The sequence below is a fragment of the Camarhynchus parvulus genome, chromosome 6 (genome assembly GCF_901933205.1).
Source record: "Camarhynchus parvulus chromosome 6, STF_HiC, whole genome shotgun sequence".
Taxonomy (NCBI): domain Eukaryota; kingdom Metazoa; phylum Chordata; class Aves; order Passeriformes; family Thraupidae; genus Camarhynchus; species Camarhynchus parvulus.
The window spans coordinates 32,551,590-32,573,382 of NC_044576.1; the positions used below are offsets into that span (position 1 = coordinate 32,551,590).

Genomic DNA, 21,793 nt, shown 5'->3' on the forward strand with positions numbered 1-21,793 from the left:
GAGCAAATAAAGACAAATGGTCCAAACCAGTGCTGGAGATCAGCTTCCTGCTGATTTCTGATTAGGGAAAAGGTGCTTTGGTTAGTTCCCAACATGATTTTACAATCTGCTTTTGTTCCAGGCTGTTACATTCTAATTTTCTCCCTTGAAAAACCTTGGAATTGATTTTTTTCAATGGGCCAGGAGCAGACAGGGATGAAAAAAAAATAATGTGATTTTGGGAATCAGATTGATGGAAAGACCAGTCATAAAGATGGTGCTCAGGAGATGGATTTGGGTGAGGATGAGCCTGGACAGCAGGTGAGCAGACCAAATTAAGGGAAATGGACCCCAAATAGGGCTAAACCCAATGAGGAGAAACCCAGGCCAGGGAGAAGGAATTTCATAGGAAATCCTGAGTTGGAAGGGACCCACAAGAACCCTCCTGGCACAGACAAACCCCAAGGATCAGCGCTCTGGATGGAGAAGCTATTCCCTGGGAAGAGCAGGAGCAGAGAATGAAGTGCATGGAAATGCCACTCGGTGACATGGGGGTGCTGGAGAAAAGAATCTGAGCCCGCAAAAAGCTGGAATAATAAATACCTGGGGGACAGGCTCATATTGATTTCACTTAGCATCTGTACTACCCAGGCTCTTAATAAATCAGGACTCCAAGACAGCAGGATCATGGCTCAATTTCTTGTTCTTTGGGAAGATCCAAAGGAAAGATGAGTGAGGAAAAACAGTGCCAGAAATTAGTTGGAATTTCCCCAGCATTCCCACCTTCCCTTCTTCTGCTATGAGAAAAAAGCTCTTTACCCCATATCACCTAAAACTCCTCAGATGAATGGAAATAGAATTCTTTAAAAAATCCTAAATATATAACATATGTATATAAAATCCTAAATATATATTCCTTGTTATATAAATATATATATAAAATATATATAAGCTTACTGTTATATAAATATATAACAAGGAATCTTTTTTTCTGCCTTCCCCTTTCTTTTTCACAGAGCTGGAATAAAGAAAAATTAGCACCCACATTGTATTTATTTCATTATTTCAAGCCACGAGGACAGGATGGATCCAGCCATGATCCAAGACTTAGGGATCCTTAATGAGCAAATTAAAATTTCACTCACAGGAATGAAAGGCTTTTGATAAATCTAAAAAAAAACCCACATGGATCCTGATGAAATCCTGGCCTTATTGAAGCCCATGAGAGTTTTCATCCCAGCTCTGGATTTCTCACCTGGTGGTGGAGATGAACACAATTTCCATGCTGAAAGAGGCCACAGAAAGGCTCTCCAGGACACCAAAGTTATTTCACCTGTTCATTTTTAGTGCCTTTACTCTAAAATAGGTGGTTTCTTGTCTTAACCCACCACTGGGGCTGCATCATCCATTTACAAAGGCTGAAGTGGAGCCTCCCTGCATTGCTGCCACCAGAACCCCCCAGGAAAACGTGCCCAGCCCTCCCTGGCAGGCTTTGACATCAGAAAAGATCAAGGATGACTTTGCCGGAAGGAATTGTCAGGGTAAAATTTTCCACATTTTGCAGGCACAAAGGGCTCTGTGATTCCCATGACAACTGTGGCAAATGCAGCTGTGGGCACCAGTTAATTACAGGGATTCAGCCTTGCAAGTCCACAGCAGTTCCTTCAAGTGCTCCTGGGCACACAACACATGTTCAAAAAGGAGCTTTCATGTGACCTGAAGGATTTGCCCTTTAAGGTATGCTCCCATTCTCAAGCCAGGAATTTGGAATTCATTAACACCAATTAAAACTGGACACTGAGTGCTTAATTCTCCATGCACTGCTCTGCAGATTTATCCCTGCAGGTTGAAAAGTTTGGGGTTTGTTTTTCTTCTTTTTATTTTTTTTTTGATGAAACAGCCAAGATAAAGGGAAATGTCCTGATATGATTTGTTCTCGTGGGTCATGGCAATAGCAGCACTGCAGGAGAAAAATGTCCCTCTCAAAGCTATATTTCCTATGGATATTACAGCAACAAGACAAAAGGCAGCTGAGCTCTCTCATCCCAGCATCCAGGCCAGGAAAAGTGGATACACCTCGTGGCAGAAACCCCTGCTTGTCCTTAAGTATCTGCTATAAATAATCACACCAGGAGTAAAATGTGCTTTCATTTGAGAAGTCACCTCTCTCCTTGTCAGCTTCACTTACAGCAAAGTCATGCTGTCAATCTGGGAGTTCTCCTTCAGAGTACACCAGCAAAGCCAATTATTTTCCCTCCTAACAGCACATCGACTGAAATGGGAAAGACTAAACTAAATAAAAAGCAATTATCCTTTTTCTTTTTCTTGCCCTACAGTTCTGTGTGCTAATTGTTAACAGTGACCCACTCCTGCAAAGGACTGGGAAAAATTAAATGGATTTCAACCAATGCTACTAATTCTTCAACACAGATCTTATTTATCACCAAAATTAAATATATCTGCCAGGCATGGAAATTATTAACAAAAAAAGAAGGCCAAATGCACTGCAGACGTGGGGCTATTTGGAGTGAAGGGAAAGACTGACATAAATCTATTCTGTAATCTCGTGGCTGTTTCCTACTAAAGGAAGGACCAGAATGCAATGTGCTAAATTACTGGGGCAGAGGGATATGTTGCTTAAGGTTTTTTTTAAAAAAAAAAGCAGTTGCACTGCTGGCACAACAGACCTAGCTCTGTCACAAGTAATTTATTACATCAGTAGATCAACTTTATTAAAAAAAGAAAAAGACAACAAAGAAGTCTGTCTTTGTGCCGAGCTCAGCTCAGACTGGTTTGGGAACATAAACAGCTTCAGAGTTTAATTAGAAACTGTTTACATCTGAAAGATAATTTCATTTTCCTCGAATTGTAACAGAGGTAATTCCAGATAGTTCTGCTGACTCTAGAGTTTAATGGCTCTGAGCTGCCAGACAGAAAAATGCAAAGTGAGGTCTGAACAGCTGAAAACCGACTGAGAGGGGTCAGGGAATTCTGTGCTAACTACTAATGCTTTGATTATCTAACATTTAGCAGCTCTGCAGCTCCAAGATGCTGCAAGATGTCTACAACAAAAAAAAGAACCACTCAGTAGACTGAAGTGTCCTTTCCCACACTCTATTTCTGATTTCTTTCCCATTTCACCCTGACCTTTTGTCTTTTAAAGCTTTATTTATTTATTTTGTTTTTTTAAAAATCTGGAGAAGTGCTGGAAAAAGTGTTTTTGCCTTCAAGTGGATGCTGTTTTCATGGCATACCTGGCTGTGTGCTGGAAATCTCTGGAGGGTTTACATTTTCACATCTGGAGACTCCAGTTCAGCCTTTGAATGACCAAAATGCGGGTGACCTTATGTTCTGCTTCCTTGAGATCATTTTTCAAAAAGGAGAAAAGTGATTGAAACTAATACTTAACACAACAAATGGCACAAGTGATTAGTACTTTCCCAACTTGTCCTTAAGAGGTTTCCACTATGTTTTATTTATTTAACTACATGTTTATAAAGTAGCTAAATAAATATTTTTTCCCGTGGCAGTTCAAAACTCAAACAAAAGCAGATGACAAAATAAGAAAGCTCCTCAGAAAACCCTTGAAGACCCAAAGCCACGGAGCCCAGCAGCTCTCCAGGAGCCCTCCAAGATGCAAATATTCACTTGTACAGTGTAAAATCAGCATTGCTGCCACTGGCCTGCTTTTGATGTGCAGCCCTAAAGCTCATTAATGGTAATGAGGGATGCACAGAGGAGCACAGACCTCCAGCACCATCAGAGGACAGCAGCTGGGAGCACTTTAATCACGGGGTGCTGCTTCCCCAGACACTGCCCTGGGGGAATGAAGGAGCTGCTGAATCCCCTGAGCCTGGGCCATCCCTGCTGCCCCTCCAGCCCAGCTCCAGCAGGAGAGCTGCACTCCTGGGCAGCCAGGCAGATCCCTGGGGAACCCTCATTCATGTACACCCTCCTGCCTCCACAAAAAAACCTTGCTTTTTATTTGGGTGGCTCCCATCAGCTGGATTGTCACATCTCTCTCCCAGAAATGCTGCTCCAGCTCAGCAGAGGTTGAAGCAAACTGCAGCACAGGAGCAAGTCAGGTTGGGGTTTAGGTGCAGAGGCCAATTTCTCTTCCCAAACCCATATTTCCACCAGAAATATCAGATGGTTTTGGACAGAGAGCCTGGACACAGATACAGTTCACACACCTGTGACCTAACACTCAATTAAGGAACAGTCACTAATCCAGGTTGTGACACCTCAGTGGCTCTGGGTGATGCCTCAGGTTTGGCTTTTCTATTTTTCACATTCTGTGCTGCTTTAGTGTGTGGGTCTGGGTTCACATCAGGGGATGGTGAGCTCTGTGCACAGAGCAGGGAGACAAAACAATTCCTGCTCCAGCTGGGCACCAAGGACAAATGACCCAAATCTCAGCCCAAGAGCACAAACCCCGTGGGCTGGAGAGAGAAAAACAAGCAGGGTGGGACTGCAGGGGCTAAAGCTGGAATGGGACAATGAACTGCAAGGTGCAAATGGAGCAGAACTGATCCCAGTGACAGACCCCGTGCCCGGCCGTGCATTTTGGGGCCATTTTGGTTCATCTTGGGTGCAGCCCTGGCTGGGCTCTTGTGCTGCCCATGGTGCATCCATGGAGGAGATCCTTGGAGTAAATCCCTGCTTTATTCTGTAGCTCTGCCCAGCTCTCTGCTCTAGGGCAGCCTGCACAAGGCATTAGGGGAACATTCCAGATGCATCCTTGGAGCCCAGGAGTTTGGAAAGAAGGAGTTCTGCTGCTGGACCCCTGCAGTTACAGCTGCACCTGAATGCCAAAGCTGCTGCCAGCCCTGCCCTTGCACTCAGCACAAGCTCCAGAGAAATCTTCAAAGTCTGAGCCCTTACACCAGGAAAATCAGCAAGACCTTCCAGAGTATGGAACAAGCAGGAAGAGAAAACAAATAAAAGTTATTTTACATGTCCCTGATAATATATTTCCTACCACAGAAGCTATCACTAGAGGGGAGCCAATAAAACCAGCTTTTCCTTGCCAGCAGAAATGGGTGTTTACTTACAAAAAAGCACAAAATAAAGTATGATACACCCCTCCACTGAAGCTAATACACAAAAGCACAGCATCACATGAACTCCTCCTCACCTGCAGCAGAGCTGCCTTTCAAGGATAACTTCTCCCAGATCCCAAAGCACAGGAATTGACTTCTGAACAGCAAATGTTTCCTAAGCTCATCCAGGGATGCCTGGACCACTTCTACAGCAGATCCATGGCCCAGCTCATCCCCAGGGAGGCAAACAGGAATGTTCACATTTGCTGCATCTCCTGTGCAAATCTTGGCGCCACTTGGAGCTCCTCACAGACATCTGGTACTACTACTCAGGAAAAAGCCACTCTGTTTCCACTTAAATATTTTATCTCACCTTAATTACTGCTGATGTACTCAGTGTTCAGTGCAGAATATCTAATTGCTCCTGGAGGGAATTAAAACCCAGTAAGTACTCAGGCTCTTTTTCAGTGGTACCTGGAAGAAGCCCACCTGATGGTCCTTCCCATGGTTAATTTTCCCCCATTTCTCCTCAGCAGTGCTTAATTGGAGTAATTAGTTTAATTTCGGACTGTCACTCTGCTGAGTCTTAACAGATCCCCTTTGCTCTCACTCTCATTCACAAATAGGCAGCTTCCCATTGTCTCCCTGCTTTAATTCTAACATAAAGGTTTGAATTTTACTTAAAACTTACTGATAACAGCAGGGGTTTTGGGGGGACTGCCTAGAAAAAAGTCTTCTCCAAATTACAGCAGTAAATTAACCCAAATCTTTCTATGTATGATTTCTACTCTGTGCTCTTTCTGGGTTCCTAATTGGTCACCTCCCCCAGACCCTGCCTCCAAAAACTCAATAATTAAAGTGAAATTGTGTACTGAAAGGCAATTACTCAAAATTAGCTGTTCTTTTTTTCCTGTGGGGCACCATTCCATAAAAATCCTCTAAAATAATAATCTATAGCTGAGAGGTTAAATTGATCTCATTTCTCCTTTTTTTTCCCATTTATGGTCATCACTACACAAAACAGGAATTTCCACCAGCAGTGTTACAGCCCGAGCTCCACGTCCCTGTAACACTTACAGTCATATTTATCTGAGTAAATTCAATTTAAAATCTGAGAGAGAAACAGAGTGACTTGAAATCCTAGCTGTGAAAATTGGAAATGGGAACACAAGATTCACGATAAGAACAGGGGGAAAAAAGGCAGGCAGAGGGGTTCAGTTCATTCTTAGACTTTTGAAAAGGAGAATCACACGGAAGGAACGGGACAAAGGGAGTTGTTGTGAGGGGAAGGATCCTAAAGAAGCTGCTTCCTCCTTCCTGTGTGTCATCAAGGGCTGGAAATCACAATATGCCTTGGAACTCTTGGAAAAGAGGAAAGCCAGGTCTGATAGGGGTCTAGTTTAAAATAAAAGTTTCCCAGGAGATGTTCTTTCATTCAGAAGTTTGTCAAGCAGATATCAGTAGCCACGCTCTCTCACACTTCAGATTTTCCACTTCTTGAACATCTACACTCCTTACATGTCCTGAAACAATAGCCCAGAGAGAATTTATATTTTCCTGAGTATTTAAAATTATTTTGCATTTATTTAATCTTTTCTCCATCATGGGCTTTGAGGAGAACCTTCCAGATCAATGTGAGGCGCTCCATCTCATAATAAATGTACAGAGAAAGCAATGGGGTGTAGGGCAGTGGGACAGACCTGAGAAAATCTCCACCATTCCCATGCCAAGATGTGCAAGGGGGATTGGAGGGGAACACCCCAAAGCAGCCCTTTCCCCATTTTCCCCATTTTCCACCACCTTGTGTCTCTGGGAAGGCAAAGAGAGATGGAACACATGGCTCTGTCCTAGGGAACCATTTCCATCAGCCCTGGCTGGGATCATCCAGCAACAAGAAATGAACCTGGGAACAGAAAATGCTTCCACCAGGGGCCAGTGAAAGTGGATTTAATGAAATTTAAATAAACCAAAAATTTAATATTGCAGGTATTGAGCATCCCAAAGGGAAAAGGGTATTTGGTTATTGCAGGAATTGAGCATCCCAAAGGGAAAAGGGTATTTTGTTATTGCGGGGGTGGGAATCCCAAAGGGAAAAGGGTATTTGGTTATTGCAGGAATTGAGCATCCCAAAAGGAAAAGGGTATTTTGTTACAGCAGGCATTGGGCATCCCAAAGGGAAAAGGGTATTTTGTTAGTGCAGTATTGGACATCCCAAAGAGAAAAGGGTATTTTGTTATTGCAGGTATGAGCATCCCAAAGGGAAAAACCAACTGTAGGATGAGCATCTGAATGGGTGAAACTGCCCATCCTGGGAGGATTCCTGCTCTCATTAACCTCCCCAGGAAATGGAAAGGCATCAAGGAGCACTCCCTGAGAGAGGGAAGGAAGAGCAAATTTCCCTGCAGCCAAGTTCCCTGTGTGGATCACAGCATGGAGCTACAAGAGCACAGCACTCAAGGACACTGGAAAGTGGGAGAGGGGAAGTTCAACCCTTGAGTTTACAGGAAGGGAGAACACCAACTCTCAAAATTTTGCTTCCCTTAATGCTGGCAAAAAAATCTCAGTCATATCTGAAGTCAATATTTCAGCTTCTTAGTGGGAGCTCACCCGGCTTCAAACCCCATGGAAGGCCCTGTGCTCAATTTTGGTGAAGTAAAAATTTGTGTAAAAATTGCATTTCCAAAATTATTAAATAAACAAGCGCTGCTAATTGGCAGCATTCTGCTCTGCAGTGCTAAATTCTGCTCACATTTGCAAGGGTATAAATCCAGCCCAACGCCTTGGGCTGCACCAGAACTCTTGGGTATTTATCTGCCTGGCAGGAGGAATATTTTCACTCCTACGAGGTGAGACTTTAGGGAGATATTTGGAAAAAAAAGTGGAATACTGAAGTGGTCTCACTGGCTCAGCCCAGTCCCTTAGTTTCCAGATAATAAGATCTCAGTAAAAAGATTCACAAATCTCTCTGATTTTCCTTCTTTGGCACTTGCAACTGTCCATGTACAAGGTAATTTAAAAAAACTAGAGGAATATCATTACAACACATGCATAGAAAAGAGGACAATGTGTATTAAATATTCCTTACTGATCTGATTAGTATCAATATTATATATATTAAAATATTAACAGTCTGTATTACTAAACACTAATTTTAGTACTAAATATTCCTTATTAAGAGTATTCTTATAGGAACCACCCCTGTTTCTACAGAAGGATTTATGTGATTTTCCCAGCAGATATTTGAATCTCTCAAAGTCCTGTCTTGACACAAATTTGTGGGGTTTTGTGCTTGATTCCATGTTAGAAAAAACACATTTTGCTAAAGTAGTAGGTCTTTAGACATTTGTAGCTCACACACAACTGGTGCTCATCTTGCTGCTATCTTTTAAGAATAAAAACTATGGGAAGCTGATTAAAGGATGGATCCAACAGAGTTTAAATTCCACCCTGATCCCTGGAGGTTTTTTCCTACCAAGACCTCTTCAAAGACTGAAACAGAAGAACAGAAAGAAATTACAATAATTGATGAAATCCCTTTTAAGTCAACAGCCTTAAAACATTGCCTTTTGTGCATGACCACACCAATGACTCCAAAGTGCAACCCACAGAGGCCTTTCTGCCATAACTTGGGTATTTCCTATTTTTTGTGGACATCAGATAAGGACTTCTCAGTGCTTTCTGCACTAACTTCAGACAGACTTTTCTTTATTCCACTCATTAAATCTACCTTAAACCAATTAGAAAAGCAGAGGCAGTGCAGTGAGTACACTGAGAGCAGGGTGTCTCTCTAAATGGACATGGGATTCTCTTAGTTTTGATTTTTTGGCTATTTCCAGAGTGCATTTGAGATAAGGAACATTCATTTGGCTTTTCCTTAACAAACAAGCAGTTCCAGAGAAGAAAACTTTTCAGTGTTCCTTCAATAATGGTGCTCAGGGGAATATTGCTATTGGTGAGACACGTTGGGTAATTAAATATTCAAAGTTTTAATTTGAAATGGGTGAGAGGCAGCTTGGCTCAAGGCATGGAGTGTTCTCCAGGAATATTTGTCACAGACTGACAGCACGGTGTGGAGATACAGCCTGAGGCTATAAACCCAAAGCTGAAGTTTCCATTTCTGAATCAATAATCAGTGCAAACAATCAGCCACAGCTCCTCCTCAGGCACGAGCTGAATGCAGAGTTTGGTGAAAATCCAAAGAGGGGAATGTGAAAATCCCCCAAACCTTCAACCTGGAAGGTTCTGCAGGAACCCCAAGGGGGGAGCTGAGCTGCTTGGGATGAGGAATGGGATATCCAACTCCTCATGTCCTGAGCAACCCTGAGTGGGCACAGCCCTGCTCTGACCTTGCCCTGAGCCAGCCCAAGCCCAGTGCCTGGACTGGCACATCCAGCACCCAGGACAGGGTCAGACACCCCCCAAGGACTCCAGGGTGAAGGAAGAATGAACAAGGAGCTATTTAATGTCCCTCTCACCAGATGAGTTCAGAAAGTGCCCAGAAATCTCTGTCCTGAGAGCATCCCTGTGTTTGTTGCTAAGTGGAGCGGTTGAGTGCAGAACCACTAACTCAGCTGAGCTGGCAGAAGCTGGAATGTTTCCTTGAGGAGCTGAGCCCAGCCCTGCCCAGTGCTCAGCCCTGCCCAGTGCTCAGCTCAACTCAGAGCCCAGCTCAGAGCCCTGCCCAGTGCCCAGCTCAACTCAGAGCCCAGCTTAGAGCCCTGCCCAGTGCTCAGCTCAACTCAGAGCCCAGCTCAGAGCCCAGCCCAGCCCTGCCCAGTGCTCAGCTCAACTCAGAGCCCAGCCCAGCCCTGCCCAGTGCCCAGCTCAGCTCAGAGCCCAGCCCTGCCTATGCCCAGCCCAGCTCAGAGCCCTGTCCCACGTCACTCTGTCCCCACAGTGTGACAGAGCCCTGACCCATGCAGGATGCACTCCAGGGGGATGATTACCCCCCATTGTCTCAGAAGAGCTGAGTTATTTTTCTTTCCCAGACTGCAGAAATCCCTCTCATTCTCCCCCACTCTCACAACTCTCTTTTGTTTGTGTCTCAGCTTGCTGTGCTTGGCCTCTGGCCACAGCCCTGATTTCTGCCCTGGTGGAGGGTGACAGCTTTGCCTTTGAAGGAATTCCAAGGCTGCTGTTGGGCTGACCAGCAGGGAACAGCCCTGCCCAACCCTCTCTGGCCTCTCCCACATTGCTCCCCTTCTTTCCCAGAAACCTGCAGTCTTGGAACAGGCACAGGGAGAGCTGATCACAGTTCCCAGAAGAGGTTTTTAAGCAACAGATGAACTTTAAGCACACAGAGAGAACACTGGAGCTGGAAGGGACATCGGAGAACATCCAGCGCATCCTCCTGTCCTAAGGCACATCCAGCTGTACCTACACTGCTGGCAGATCTTTGCCTCACTGGTTCTTACTGGATTCCAGTCACAGGCAGTTTAATTGGCAAATCTTACTTCAATTTAATCCTCTCAGTCCTTGTCTGAACACGGGCATGGAGAACTCATTCCTCATGTCCTTCAGTTTCAACAGGAACTTAAAATACATCCCTGCAAGCAGTGACAGCTCACTCTGCCCAGGGTGCCTGAAATTTCAGTGTCTACAGAACACTCTTGTGCTTGGCACAGTGCCTTTGCCAGCAGCAGAGCCCCCCTCAGCTCTGACAGGGAACCAGGGAATTTCCCGAGCTGGAAGGGACCCACCAGGATCACTGAGTGCAGCTGCTGGCCCTGCACCCACAGAAGTGACCACAGGTTCACTGGTTTTCATTTCCCACATTTCTAATCTCTCTTCTTGGAAGATCTCCCTCTGGACACAGAACAGCCTTAATCCCACCGACCTGGCAGATTTCATTTTCTCACAAAAAGTGCTCCCAGCTTGCAACAAAAAAGTTTGTGCAGAACTAAAACCTGCTCTGCACGAGACAAAGAGTTTGCAGAGAGCCTGAGAGTGCATTTCCTGCATGACTGAATTTCCTACCCACTCCTCTCAGTCTTGGCTCATTTCCTACTGTGACTGATGCTCAGCTGGCAAGATGAGAGGAGGTGAAATTCTGATTTAACGCTTGTAGTGCAGTTTGTTTGGTTGTGAATTGTTTTTTTTTTAAATTACCCAGTTTCTTTCAGCATTTTTGTCTCTCACATTGTTAACCTGGAAATAGAAAGGTGCAATAGTACATGTGCTCTGCTAACATTTAATTTTTCCAGCTTGAGGAGGATAACTGCAACAAGATTTAACAGGTGTTGAAAAACCTTTTGTAACTTTTTTTGTAGCTTCCAATGTTCCTGAGGCACAAAGTGAAGCCACAGCTGTCCCAGTGCAGCTTGCCTGGCACTTACCCAGTGGAGGGGTTCATGATGCAGCCCCCTTTTTCAGTGGAAGCTCTGCAGTTGCAGCCCCTCTCCAGAGTGTCGTGGTTCATCCCAAAGTTGTGCCCCAGCTCGTGAGCCAGCGTCACTGCTGCACCCAGAGGGTTTTCTGAGTGATCCTTCAAAACAAAAACCCACAGGAGAACCACTCAGTTCGGCACACAAACCCAACTCGAGGCACACATTCCCCCTCTAAGGTCCCATTGCCTGTCCTTTGAAATGTTTTATGATTTTTACTCTGCTGTTAAATAAACTCAATTTTAAATTCATCCTTGTGTAGGGATTTCAGGACAGCCTTTCTGGCCACGCAGTTTTCCCATCAGACATTTGAAACCATTGGGCAGCTGTGAACATCTCTTTATTGGGGCTTAAAATTCTGCTGTTCAAGGAATCCCCCAAACCCCCAGGTGCCAGCAGTGGCAGAGAGGTCACCAGACATGGAGTGTTGGAAAGGGCAATGATTTATGGGTGAGGATGAGTGTGGTGAGGGACAAGTGAGAAGATCCTTCATGTCAGGAGGCAAATTAAAAATGCAGCAAGAGATTTCACTCAGTCAATTTAATTTGCTTCAGACTGTTTCTTTAATATCAGAATATCCAGGATTTCACAAACCTTTTAAGAAAAACCAAGAAGCTTTAAAAATCCCCTATTTAAAATGAAAGGCCAAAGCAAGCCAAAATCTTCCATGGCCTCTTATTAACCTATAAATACTCTAAATGTTGAAAGTGTCAGTTTGAAATTTTAACACTAATCCATGTTTAAATGCTGATTGTTGGGACAATCATTTCTGAGAAATTCACTGCATGATTTGATTACAGGCTGCTGATCAGAATGATGTTTTGGCTTAACCACAAGGAAGAGACCTTTCCTCACTGATCATTTTCCTTGAGGGGAAAAAAATCCACTACACTTGTAAGAAAGCTTTCCCTGAAGGCATAAACATGTAATATAAATGCATGATCCACTATTTATCAGTCAGTAAATGGAATTACTGTGTACAGCTGCCTGCTCTAGAAGCTTGCATGAATATATTCACTTTAAATAACTCCTTCAGCATCATCTAAGCCAAACTCCAGACTAAAAAATGAAAGGTAGAACTGTCTAAAACATTATCTGTGTACTAATGGAGGCCTTAATACATGACTTGGGGTAGATTTAAGAGTTTCTTCTTTCATCTGTCTGAGCTAATATTTTTAGTAAATCATTCATCAAGCAGCAAACAAAATCAAGAAGAGAATACAGTCATTCTGAAAAAGTCAAAATGCTCCTTGGAATCAACTCAAAAGAATTTTATCTGTTCACAAAATGCCTCTTAAAAAAAAATTCCTGAATTTTATAATCTCGATATGAAAATCTTGTGACAGGCAGTTTGTGTGCAGTTTGTCCTGCTCAACATCCACATAATGAGATATCTTATCTAGACACTGGTCTGATACAGATGGATTTACCTTTGTGCAACAGTAATTGATGGAATACTTAGAGAATTCAGTGTAATTGAACCTGATGTCACAGAAAGAGCACAACCTCTCACTCAAATGGAAAGAAGTGCAGGGCTGAAGATTAAGAAAACAGCAAAATAATTCCATATAATTTACCACTGACTCACTGGATGATGCCTTGAAATTCATGCTATCTGGTCAAGGCAGAAACTCCTCACTGAGCTACAGACACACAGCAAACTGAGCTCAGACTTTCTTTATATTTCCAGTATCTCCTCCACTGGCTGAGCAGTGATTATATTTCTCTGAATACTCTGAAGCTGTCAACTAAAACTAAAACCAAGGATTCACACAGTCCACTCCAGAAGTGGAGCAATAAATGATGTGAAATGTAATTTGGGACTTGAAAAGGCAAACAATTATTGCAGCCCATGCGGTTCTCATTACTTGCTCAGATCCACTTGGAATGCAATTTTATCAGCTTCTAGAGAGGGTTTTCAGAAGGAGGAATGTGATGCCTCAGCAAAAGAGGTTATTTGAAGACAGCATAAATGAAGATTATCAAAACAAACAGTGACATGTTCCATTTGATACTGAGGCCATTTAAGAATCACAAGGACTGAAGAAATGAATAGCAATGTGACTTTGATTTATTCCACCAGGGTCCTTCAAAGTTAACTTGAGCAGTAAAAGTCCTTACCAAACACATTTCACAACCACTGAATAAGCAACCATCTACTGTTAAGGCATTATAAGCTGTTGCACAAAACATACAGCTGCTTTCAGCTGAATTCTGCTTCATTCCACTGGGATTTCAGTCAAACCCTAATCTTTAAATGCTGTCACCTACAGCTCCACCAGGCAAATGCCCTGCTCCTGGTATTTTCAGTGCGTTCACTCTGTTCATGGAGTCACAGAATGGCTTGAATTGGAAGAGACTTCAAAAATTATCCAGTCTCACCTCACCTTCCACCATCCCAGGCTGCTCCAAGCCCTGTCCAGCCTGGCCTTGGGCACTGCCAGGGATCCAGGGGCAGCCAAAGCTGTGCCAGGGCCTTACACCCTCACAGGGAACAATTTCCTCCTAATATCTCATCTAAATCTCTCCTCTGTAAGTTTAAAACCCTTCTCCCTCGCCCCATCACTGTCTGCTTAGATAAAAAGTCACTTTCCTCTTGTCTCAGAAATATTTTACTTTTAAATCCATGAATTCAGTGGGCAACCTTTGGAAACAGAAGAATGAAGACTGAATCACGTCAAAAGACTCGCTTTAATGTCAACTTCTCTTTGGTTTTTCTGTGACACTACAGAAACTTCACAGGGAAATGAAATGATAAAGGTCTTGTTAAAGCTTCTCACACACCCATGGCTGCTCTCCCTGCTTTGAGTTCCTCTGAAAATTAATGGCAGACAGGGTGTCACCCACTGAGAGAGCTCAGCCCTATAGAAAAGAGACAGGCAGGCTCCCAGGGAGCCATGACAGAGGAATTTAGATCATAAAGTAGAGCTGACTAACTGCAGAAAGAACCAGGAAAATCACATCAGACAAGAGTCACTCCAGATTTTGTATTCAGATGTCATTTCTGACGCAGTCTCTCATTGTCTTTTCTTCCAGAACAGGTTTCACAGTGTGGGAGCTTTTGGTGTTGAGGGCTGGGGGTGGGATGGGTGAGAAATTGGCTGAATTATGAGGCTGGGCAAATGTTCATTTGTGCACTGTCGAGACACCTGAGCCCTGACCTTCCCAGGCTGAGAGTGATTCATTCTTGCAGAGAATCACAGAATCTTTTAGGGTGGAAAAGATCTTTAAAACCATGGAGTCCAACCATGCCCCAGCACTGCCAAGGCCACCACTGCCCCGTGTCCCCAAGTGCCACATCCAGAGGGCTTTTAAATCCCTCTAAGGATGGAGACTCCACTTCTTCCCTGGGCAGCTGTGCCAGGGTACAGGTACCAATTTATATAAATATATTTTTTCTGTGCCTGAATCTGCCTTTGCTAACTCAGGGCATGGTTGGGCAGCTGCACTTTTGGGTTTTGGGGTGAGTGTTTGCTTCATTTGGATTTGGCTCCTTTTTGAGGATTTGCTTAAAGAGTTGGAGAACATTTCTTGTTATTCTGTGCAAGTTTCAAGTTAATTTGCACCTCAAAAGCTTAAATTTACTGAGTCTCTGCTCCCCTTCATGACAGAAGCTTCAGCCTGGTCCAGGACTCATCCACAGAGCCTGGGTTTCTCCTGGACACATAAATCAGGCCCCTCTCTATGAGAATGCTCTAAAGAAATGCTGATTCCTGTTCTCTTGTTACTGGAATGAACTATTAGTAATTATTTCTCTTTAAAATGACAGCTTCCAGAGCAAAGAGAGCTGACTTGGCTGCAAATTACAGTTTGGAGTGTCTTAAATCTTATGCTAAAAATTAAAAGGACAAAAAGTCATCATTAAGGGCATCTCTGACTGCAGATAAAGCCAAGCAGTGAGTGCAGGGCTGAGTCAAACGGGTAAAATGGGGCTCTCTGCCTCATCTGTGCCTTTACCAAGAACTGGGGGTGCACTGGAACACTCCTACAGCTCTTCCTTTTTTCCCTCCTTTTCCTTTTGTACCTCTCCCCCAGTGAATAATTGTTACAGACAGCAATTACAGACTCAGCTTCTCAAGCTACCAAGAGCCTGAAACCTTTGTCTTTTCTACAACTTTGACACAACTTTTCCCAAATGATGTGATTTGATCGTTCTAGTTTAAAGCTTCTTCCCTCTGTCTTAGCACAAAGCACGGCAAAATTGAAATTTAAAAAAAAGGAAAAAAATCAGAAAGAAAGTACATCAGAACTCCTTCCAGAGATTGGACAAGATGTTTGCTTGTGTGTTCACCATGTCTTGCATCTAACAACAACAATAATGCCCTGGGAGAGACTCAGCTGGAATAAATGCTGCCATTGTTTGTTCTCTCTGTCTGGCAATGCAATAAAACCACTGCTGCAAAGATGGAAAATAAGGCCTAACACAGGAAACTCTATAAATACAGAATAAAATCAATATAATAAAAGATTCAGGATAGACTGCTGCTGCCTGTAACAGAAGTATACCCAAGTGTATAACAAATACATCTTCTGGTTCTCTTCTTCACAGCACCTCAGCACCTGGTTCAATAACAATTAGAGGAATAAACTCCTTGCAAAGAGGCCCTGCTATATTTTAATGCAATATTTTGGTTGTTTTCACTATGGAAACTATCATTTCTGAACAACAGAGGGGTGGAAAATGGGACAAATGGGGCTGGTTGAGGAGGCAGGAGTGCAGGGGCTGGTGTGGTGTCACCCCAGCTGGGCCAGTGTGAGTGGCTGAGAGTTTGTCCCACTTACCATGACGACCCCTCCAGACTGCTCTGCAGTGCACATGCTCATGATGGGAGCCATGCCAATGGTTGTCCCCTGGAAGTACACCCCGCTGCAGGAGGGGAGAGGAGACACAGAGCCACCAGTCAGTGCCAGGATACCTCCCTGTCCTTTCCACCTCTGGAATTCTGCCAGTCTCAAACAAAGGCCCCATTTCTGCCCCTCACATTGGCAGCTCTAAAGCAATGGAAAGCCCAGATGGGCTGTGCTGCCTCAGCTGAACCGAACCACAGTGCCCCAGCTCTTGGAACATCCATTGCATCACCCCCACTGGGTCACCACAAATGGATCACCCCCAATGGATAACCCCCATTGGATAATCCCCACTGGATCATCTCCATTGGATCACCCCCACTGGATCACCCTCAACAGATCATCCCCACTGGATCATCTCCATTGGATCACTGCCACTGGGTCACCTCCAATGGATCACCCCCAATGGATCATTCCCATTGGATCACCCCCAATGGATCACCCAAAATGGACCACCCCAATTGCATCATCCCCACTAGATCACCCCCAATGGATCACCACCCCTGAATCACCCTCAATGGATCACCCCCAGTGGATTGCCCCCATTGGATAATCCCCCAATGGATCACCCCCATTGGATCATCTCCACTGGATGACCCCCAGTGGATCACCCCCACTGGATCATCCCCAATGGATCATCCCCACTGGATCACCTCCATTGGATCACCCCAACTGGATCACCCTCAATGGATCACCCCCAATGGATCATCCCCACTAGATCACCCCAATGGATCACCCTAATTGGATCACCTTCATTGGATCACCCCCACTGGATCACCCCCATTGGATCACCCCAGTGGATCACTCCCACTGGATCACCCCCAATGGTTCACCCCAAATGGATCACCCTCCTCAGTTTTCACTGCTCCAACAGGACCCTTCTTCCCCTCCCTTGTCTCTGAGGTTGGGAACAGGAGCACAAGCATAGAGATGATGTCTCTAACTCAAAGCAGGGTTATTGTAATGCAGGGGGAAGTTTATGTGCTGCTTGTGATGATGCACAGCTTTGAGTGTAATAATTTCAAACAAAGTGTTATTATACATACAGAGCAATCAAATATCTCAGGGGGGACAGTTTGGAAAGGCTCAATTTATTCTTATTCAGGTAATGTAAGAAGTAAATAACTCCTTTTAATTACTGAGACATCAGTTGTGTTTATCTGCTCAGTATAAAGAATGGTCAATTGATCAAAATAATATCTATTCAACAAAGAGGTGTTCCTCTTTCCTTTTTTTTTAAGAGTGCTTTTACTTTTACAGAACCATAGACTGGCTTGGGTTGACAGGGGCCTTTACTCAATTCCTTTATTCCAAGAAAAAGCAGCAGGGTAAAATATGATTATGGTTTAATTTTCAAATCATGAATGCAAATGAATTGTCTAAATTAGACAGCATTTTAAAGCACACTGAGGTCTTTTCATTAAGAAAGAGGCTTCACTTTAGGGTCAGAGGAGGACTGCCTTTTGCAGTCATAATTTAGACTGAGGGCAGTTTAAACTGGTTGTAAATTCCCACCCTGAGCATGCAGCAGCTGATTACAACCTCTGCTCTACAGGAGTTATGGACAGGCTCAGGATGGGCTTTGAGCACCAGGGCTGGAATAGGAAACTCACCTGGAGCACCTGCAGAGTGGTTTTGGGTGTGATGTTTGCAGAGGGGAAAGGCAAAGCCTCAGGAGCACAGATGTTCCTTCCAACAGCTCAGCAGCTGGGGAAGGACTCAGCACAGCTATCCTGAAATGCCCAAAATCCCCCAAATCCTGGTGGGGACCAAATGCAGAGCCAAGCCTACCTGATCAGCTGGGCATTGTCATGCGCTTTCCGAGGTAGGAGCTTGAGCTTTCTCCAGTCCAGGAACTCGTGCAGGCTGGTGAAGGGGTCCTGGGAGATGGAGCACTTGTCCATGTCATTCCACACCTCCACTCCCACCAGGGCCACTCGGATGTTCAGTGGCCTGTAGAACTGAGGAGAACAGAAAACTAGGAAATACGTGTCTAAAAAAATATTTCAGACTAGAATATTTCAACAAAAAACATAATGAACCTTTCTTGCAGATGTTAAAACAGTTTCTTCTTCAGGGCAAAACACCTGACAGGACTCGGATAAAATATTTCCAAGACTCCCAAAAACAGTTCTGACCCAACCCAATACCCATAAGGCATTCAAAGAGATCCAGGGATTTCCTGCTTCTCCCTGAACTCCCTGCCCATGTCCTTCAGCTCTGAAGGAGCTCCAGGCCATGGCAGATGAGTCTCCCAGGGCTGCCCCACCCTGGATTGCACAGATCCCATTCCAGAGGCAGAGGAGCTGTGCTATGGATCACAAAAACAGCTGAAAACCAGCCGGGCTTATCAAGCCTTGCACAGAGCAGACAAACCCCAGTGGTTTTATCCATTCCCCCACCAGCAAATGCCATTTGGCCTCAAGGGGGGAGCCAGAGCAACACCAGCAGAGCCACGACAACAGTTCCAATGTGAGAGTAATGTGAGGAAGGAGTCAGGGATTGATCAAGTCCAGATTTGCCTGACAGGCTGACAAAACACCCAGTAGATCTTTGTCTTGTTTCTGTGCATTCTGGTCATTTGCAGAACACCAGCGTTTGCTGAGCATAAATTAAGCACGAAACAAAAAATATATTACAATATGCAAAATTAATTTTGAGCAGGTGACATATAAACACCTGTCCTCTGGCAATAAGTCAGCAAGACAATTATGGATGAGGTGGAGGTGTCTTCAGCAGCTTGTTTTTAATCAGGAATGCTTCTCCTTGAGCTACTGCCCTTGAAGTATCACTTGATAAGTTCCCAGATAAATTAAGATACTCTCAGTTATAATTTCACTACTAGAGTACTAATATTTTCTGGCCATTCAGCCTAACAAAAATAAACTCTAATTTGTTCAAAGACCACTCTAGAGGATTCTTAGCCTTTATTGTTCACTGTCAAGGAATTATTTCAAGACCTAAAAAAATCCAGTGTATGTCTCTCTCTTATTGCTCTCATTCAGCCATCAACTCTGCTTCCTTATTTTTAATTCTGCCATCTTCCTTGGATTACACATCAAATTAACTGTGTTTTCACAGGCCTTTGTTGGCCTTACAACTGGACCTTCCCTTGTTGCTACAAATGACTTTGTTCTCCAAATTTCTCTTAAAAATAATCCTCTTTTTTTTTTCTGTAAGCTGTTCTCTAGGTGATTATCCCCACCCTCTTTTCTGGTGAATAAAATCCTAGGGCTAAATTGGGCTTTTTCTTAGGAATAGATCTTTCCATCCCATATGCAGCACAGTAGAGCTCATGGCTTCGTGTATCAAAAGGCAAAAGAAAGGTTTAAATTTGCTTTTCCAGGAGCTTCGCTCTGAAATACTGGAGTACCAGCAAAGCTGCAGGGTTAGCTCCTTCAGCATCCTACAGAAAGTGTGGGAAGGTTGGGAAAAGGGAAACAATCCTCATGTTCTTACCTTATCAACGTAGTTTGCAATTTCTATCAGCCTCTGCTTAATTTTTTCCACATCTTTGCCTTGTCTCTGAAACTTGGAATGCAAAGGATCAATGGACCAGCAGCACAAATGTCCCAGAGCTTCCCCCCCAAGAGCCAGCACATCAGGGATCTTTGGGAATCAGGGGCAGCCAAAATCCACCAGCAGACTCCTGCTGGATCCACAGTCTGCCCCAAAAGAAACCCAGACTGTGGGACAGGATTTTGGTTCTCGTGAAAAGATTTTAAAATCTCCAAGTGTTACATAGGGGTCTTTTCAGGACTGATGTTTTGGGAAGTAGTTCTTCTCTTTGCAGGTCTTGCAAAGAGCGGTTGCAATTCTCTAAGTAGCAGTGTTCAAGGAGACCAAAAAAAATTTTAAAAGGCAGTAAAATAATTCAAGCCAGGATTCAGATCTTTGCCATTCAGCACATCTTTGCCATTCAGCTCACTGGAACATTTTTACAGCCAGTGCTGGGTACTTTGAAGCTCCCTTTGCAGCCCCTCAGGAAGGCAGTCGTGCTCCACGGAATGTGCTGGCCAAGCACTGCTCCAGAAGCCCTGACAGCCCCACTGAGGGCACTGGGAATGGCAGTGAGGACTTAACTTGCTCAAGGAATGAATATTTATTTGCCTCTTCTTCCATACTGACACAGTTATTTCAGAGTCAAACTCCTTCTGAGGCATTGCAAGAAATTTCACGACTATCACTGTTGTCCTATCTTAATAATTCCTTCCTTGCTCAGCCCTAATTAGGGAGGATGATTTACCTCAGAAAACATCACGTTATTGTCTGAAGCACCTTATTTGCAGCACCATGGTAACTGAGCTGAGCTGCCCCTTTGCTGCTCACATAAGTTTTTATTTTGCAGTTCCTTACCTCACGATTATCTGCCACAATAACAAGCTCCACGTACTTCGTTGTCTTCAGAGTCTCCCTCTTGTACTGTCAAAAAACCATGAAAGCCTTATTTTGTTTTCAGCCCTGATACAACAAAGTGCTTGCAAGAGGAAATACACAGTGTCTCAGGTTTCCTACATTTTACTACAACTTTACTACACACAGATTTACAGTGTCTTCCTCCTCCTCATGGAAGTCTTCCTTATAAAACCTCTCAGGGTTTGATCACAGAAAGCAGGAGAGTGGTGCAAAGTCTCTCTCAACCTTTCAGCTTTCTGCAGTTGAAACGTTTGAGTTATCTTTCCTCACAGGAGAATATCCCCTCCAGCAGAAAGACCTGTGCTATTTCCAAGGCACTTTTAAAGGAGAGATGAGGTAACTTCTAACAAACATTTCACACAATAGACAAACTGGTTACTAAGAAAAATGAGAGATAAAGGGATATTGAGTGAAGCAGAGAAGAGGTCAAGCAGTCAACTGATAAATTATGTAGGAAGAAAAACCCAAAAATAAAAAAAAAAGCAGAACCAACTGACAGCGTCTGGGGAAGCAAATTAATACTTGAAAAATGGAATGCACACATTTAATTCTGTACCTGCAAATTCATATAAAATGCAGGTCTAAAATAATCATAATGCTGAACTGAAAAAAGAAAATCAGTGAAGAAATGATTTTGTAAGAGTACAAAACATGTCACAGCTCCTTTGTTACCCTAAATTTAAGTGACCTATTAGTGCCTGTAAAAGTTCTGTGATTTACAGCAGCAGCAGGCATCTATCCTATCATTCCTTCCTTGTGTCTGGACTAGGACATTTAGGGAAAAGAGGTCTCAGCAGAGTATCTGATCTTCCTGCCAGAACTTAGAAGGCTTAAACAGATGTCTGACCTACAACTGACCACGATGTCTTGAGCTGCAGCAAAGCTCTTTAACCTAAAACATGACTAAAGCTTTCCAAGGAAAACTGCTCCAAGGCAAACTGAGAGATCCCCTAAGCACAGCCAGAGCTGGACATCTCCTTCCAGCCAGATTTCACAAAGTTTTCTTCGCATTACCAAACTGTTCCTCTTCACTATCTGCAGATTAATGATTTTGATGTTTTGCAAGAATTAGAGGAAAAGTGAGCGATGCAATCTTCAGTATCTGACTTTCAACCTAATATTAAT

At 43.8% G+C, this 21,793-nt stretch overlaps 1 protein-coding gene across 1 annotated transcript in view; it reads right to left on the reverse strand.

Moving 5' to 3' along the window:
• Positions 1 to 21,793, reverse strand: part of ADAM12 (ADAM metallopeptidase domain 12) — a 183,130-nt gene that overhangs the window by 40,442 nt on the left and 120,895 nt on the right. The window contains 5 exon segments of the mRNA XM_030950913.1: positions 11,357 to 11,505; positions 16,187 to 16,271; positions 18,044 to 18,213; positions 19,712 to 19,783; positions 20,609 to 20,674. Of these exon segments, the coding sequence (XP_030806773.1) occupies positions 11,357 to 11,505; positions 16,187 to 16,271; positions 18,044 to 18,213; positions 19,712 to 19,783; positions 20,609 to 20,674 (542 nt within the window).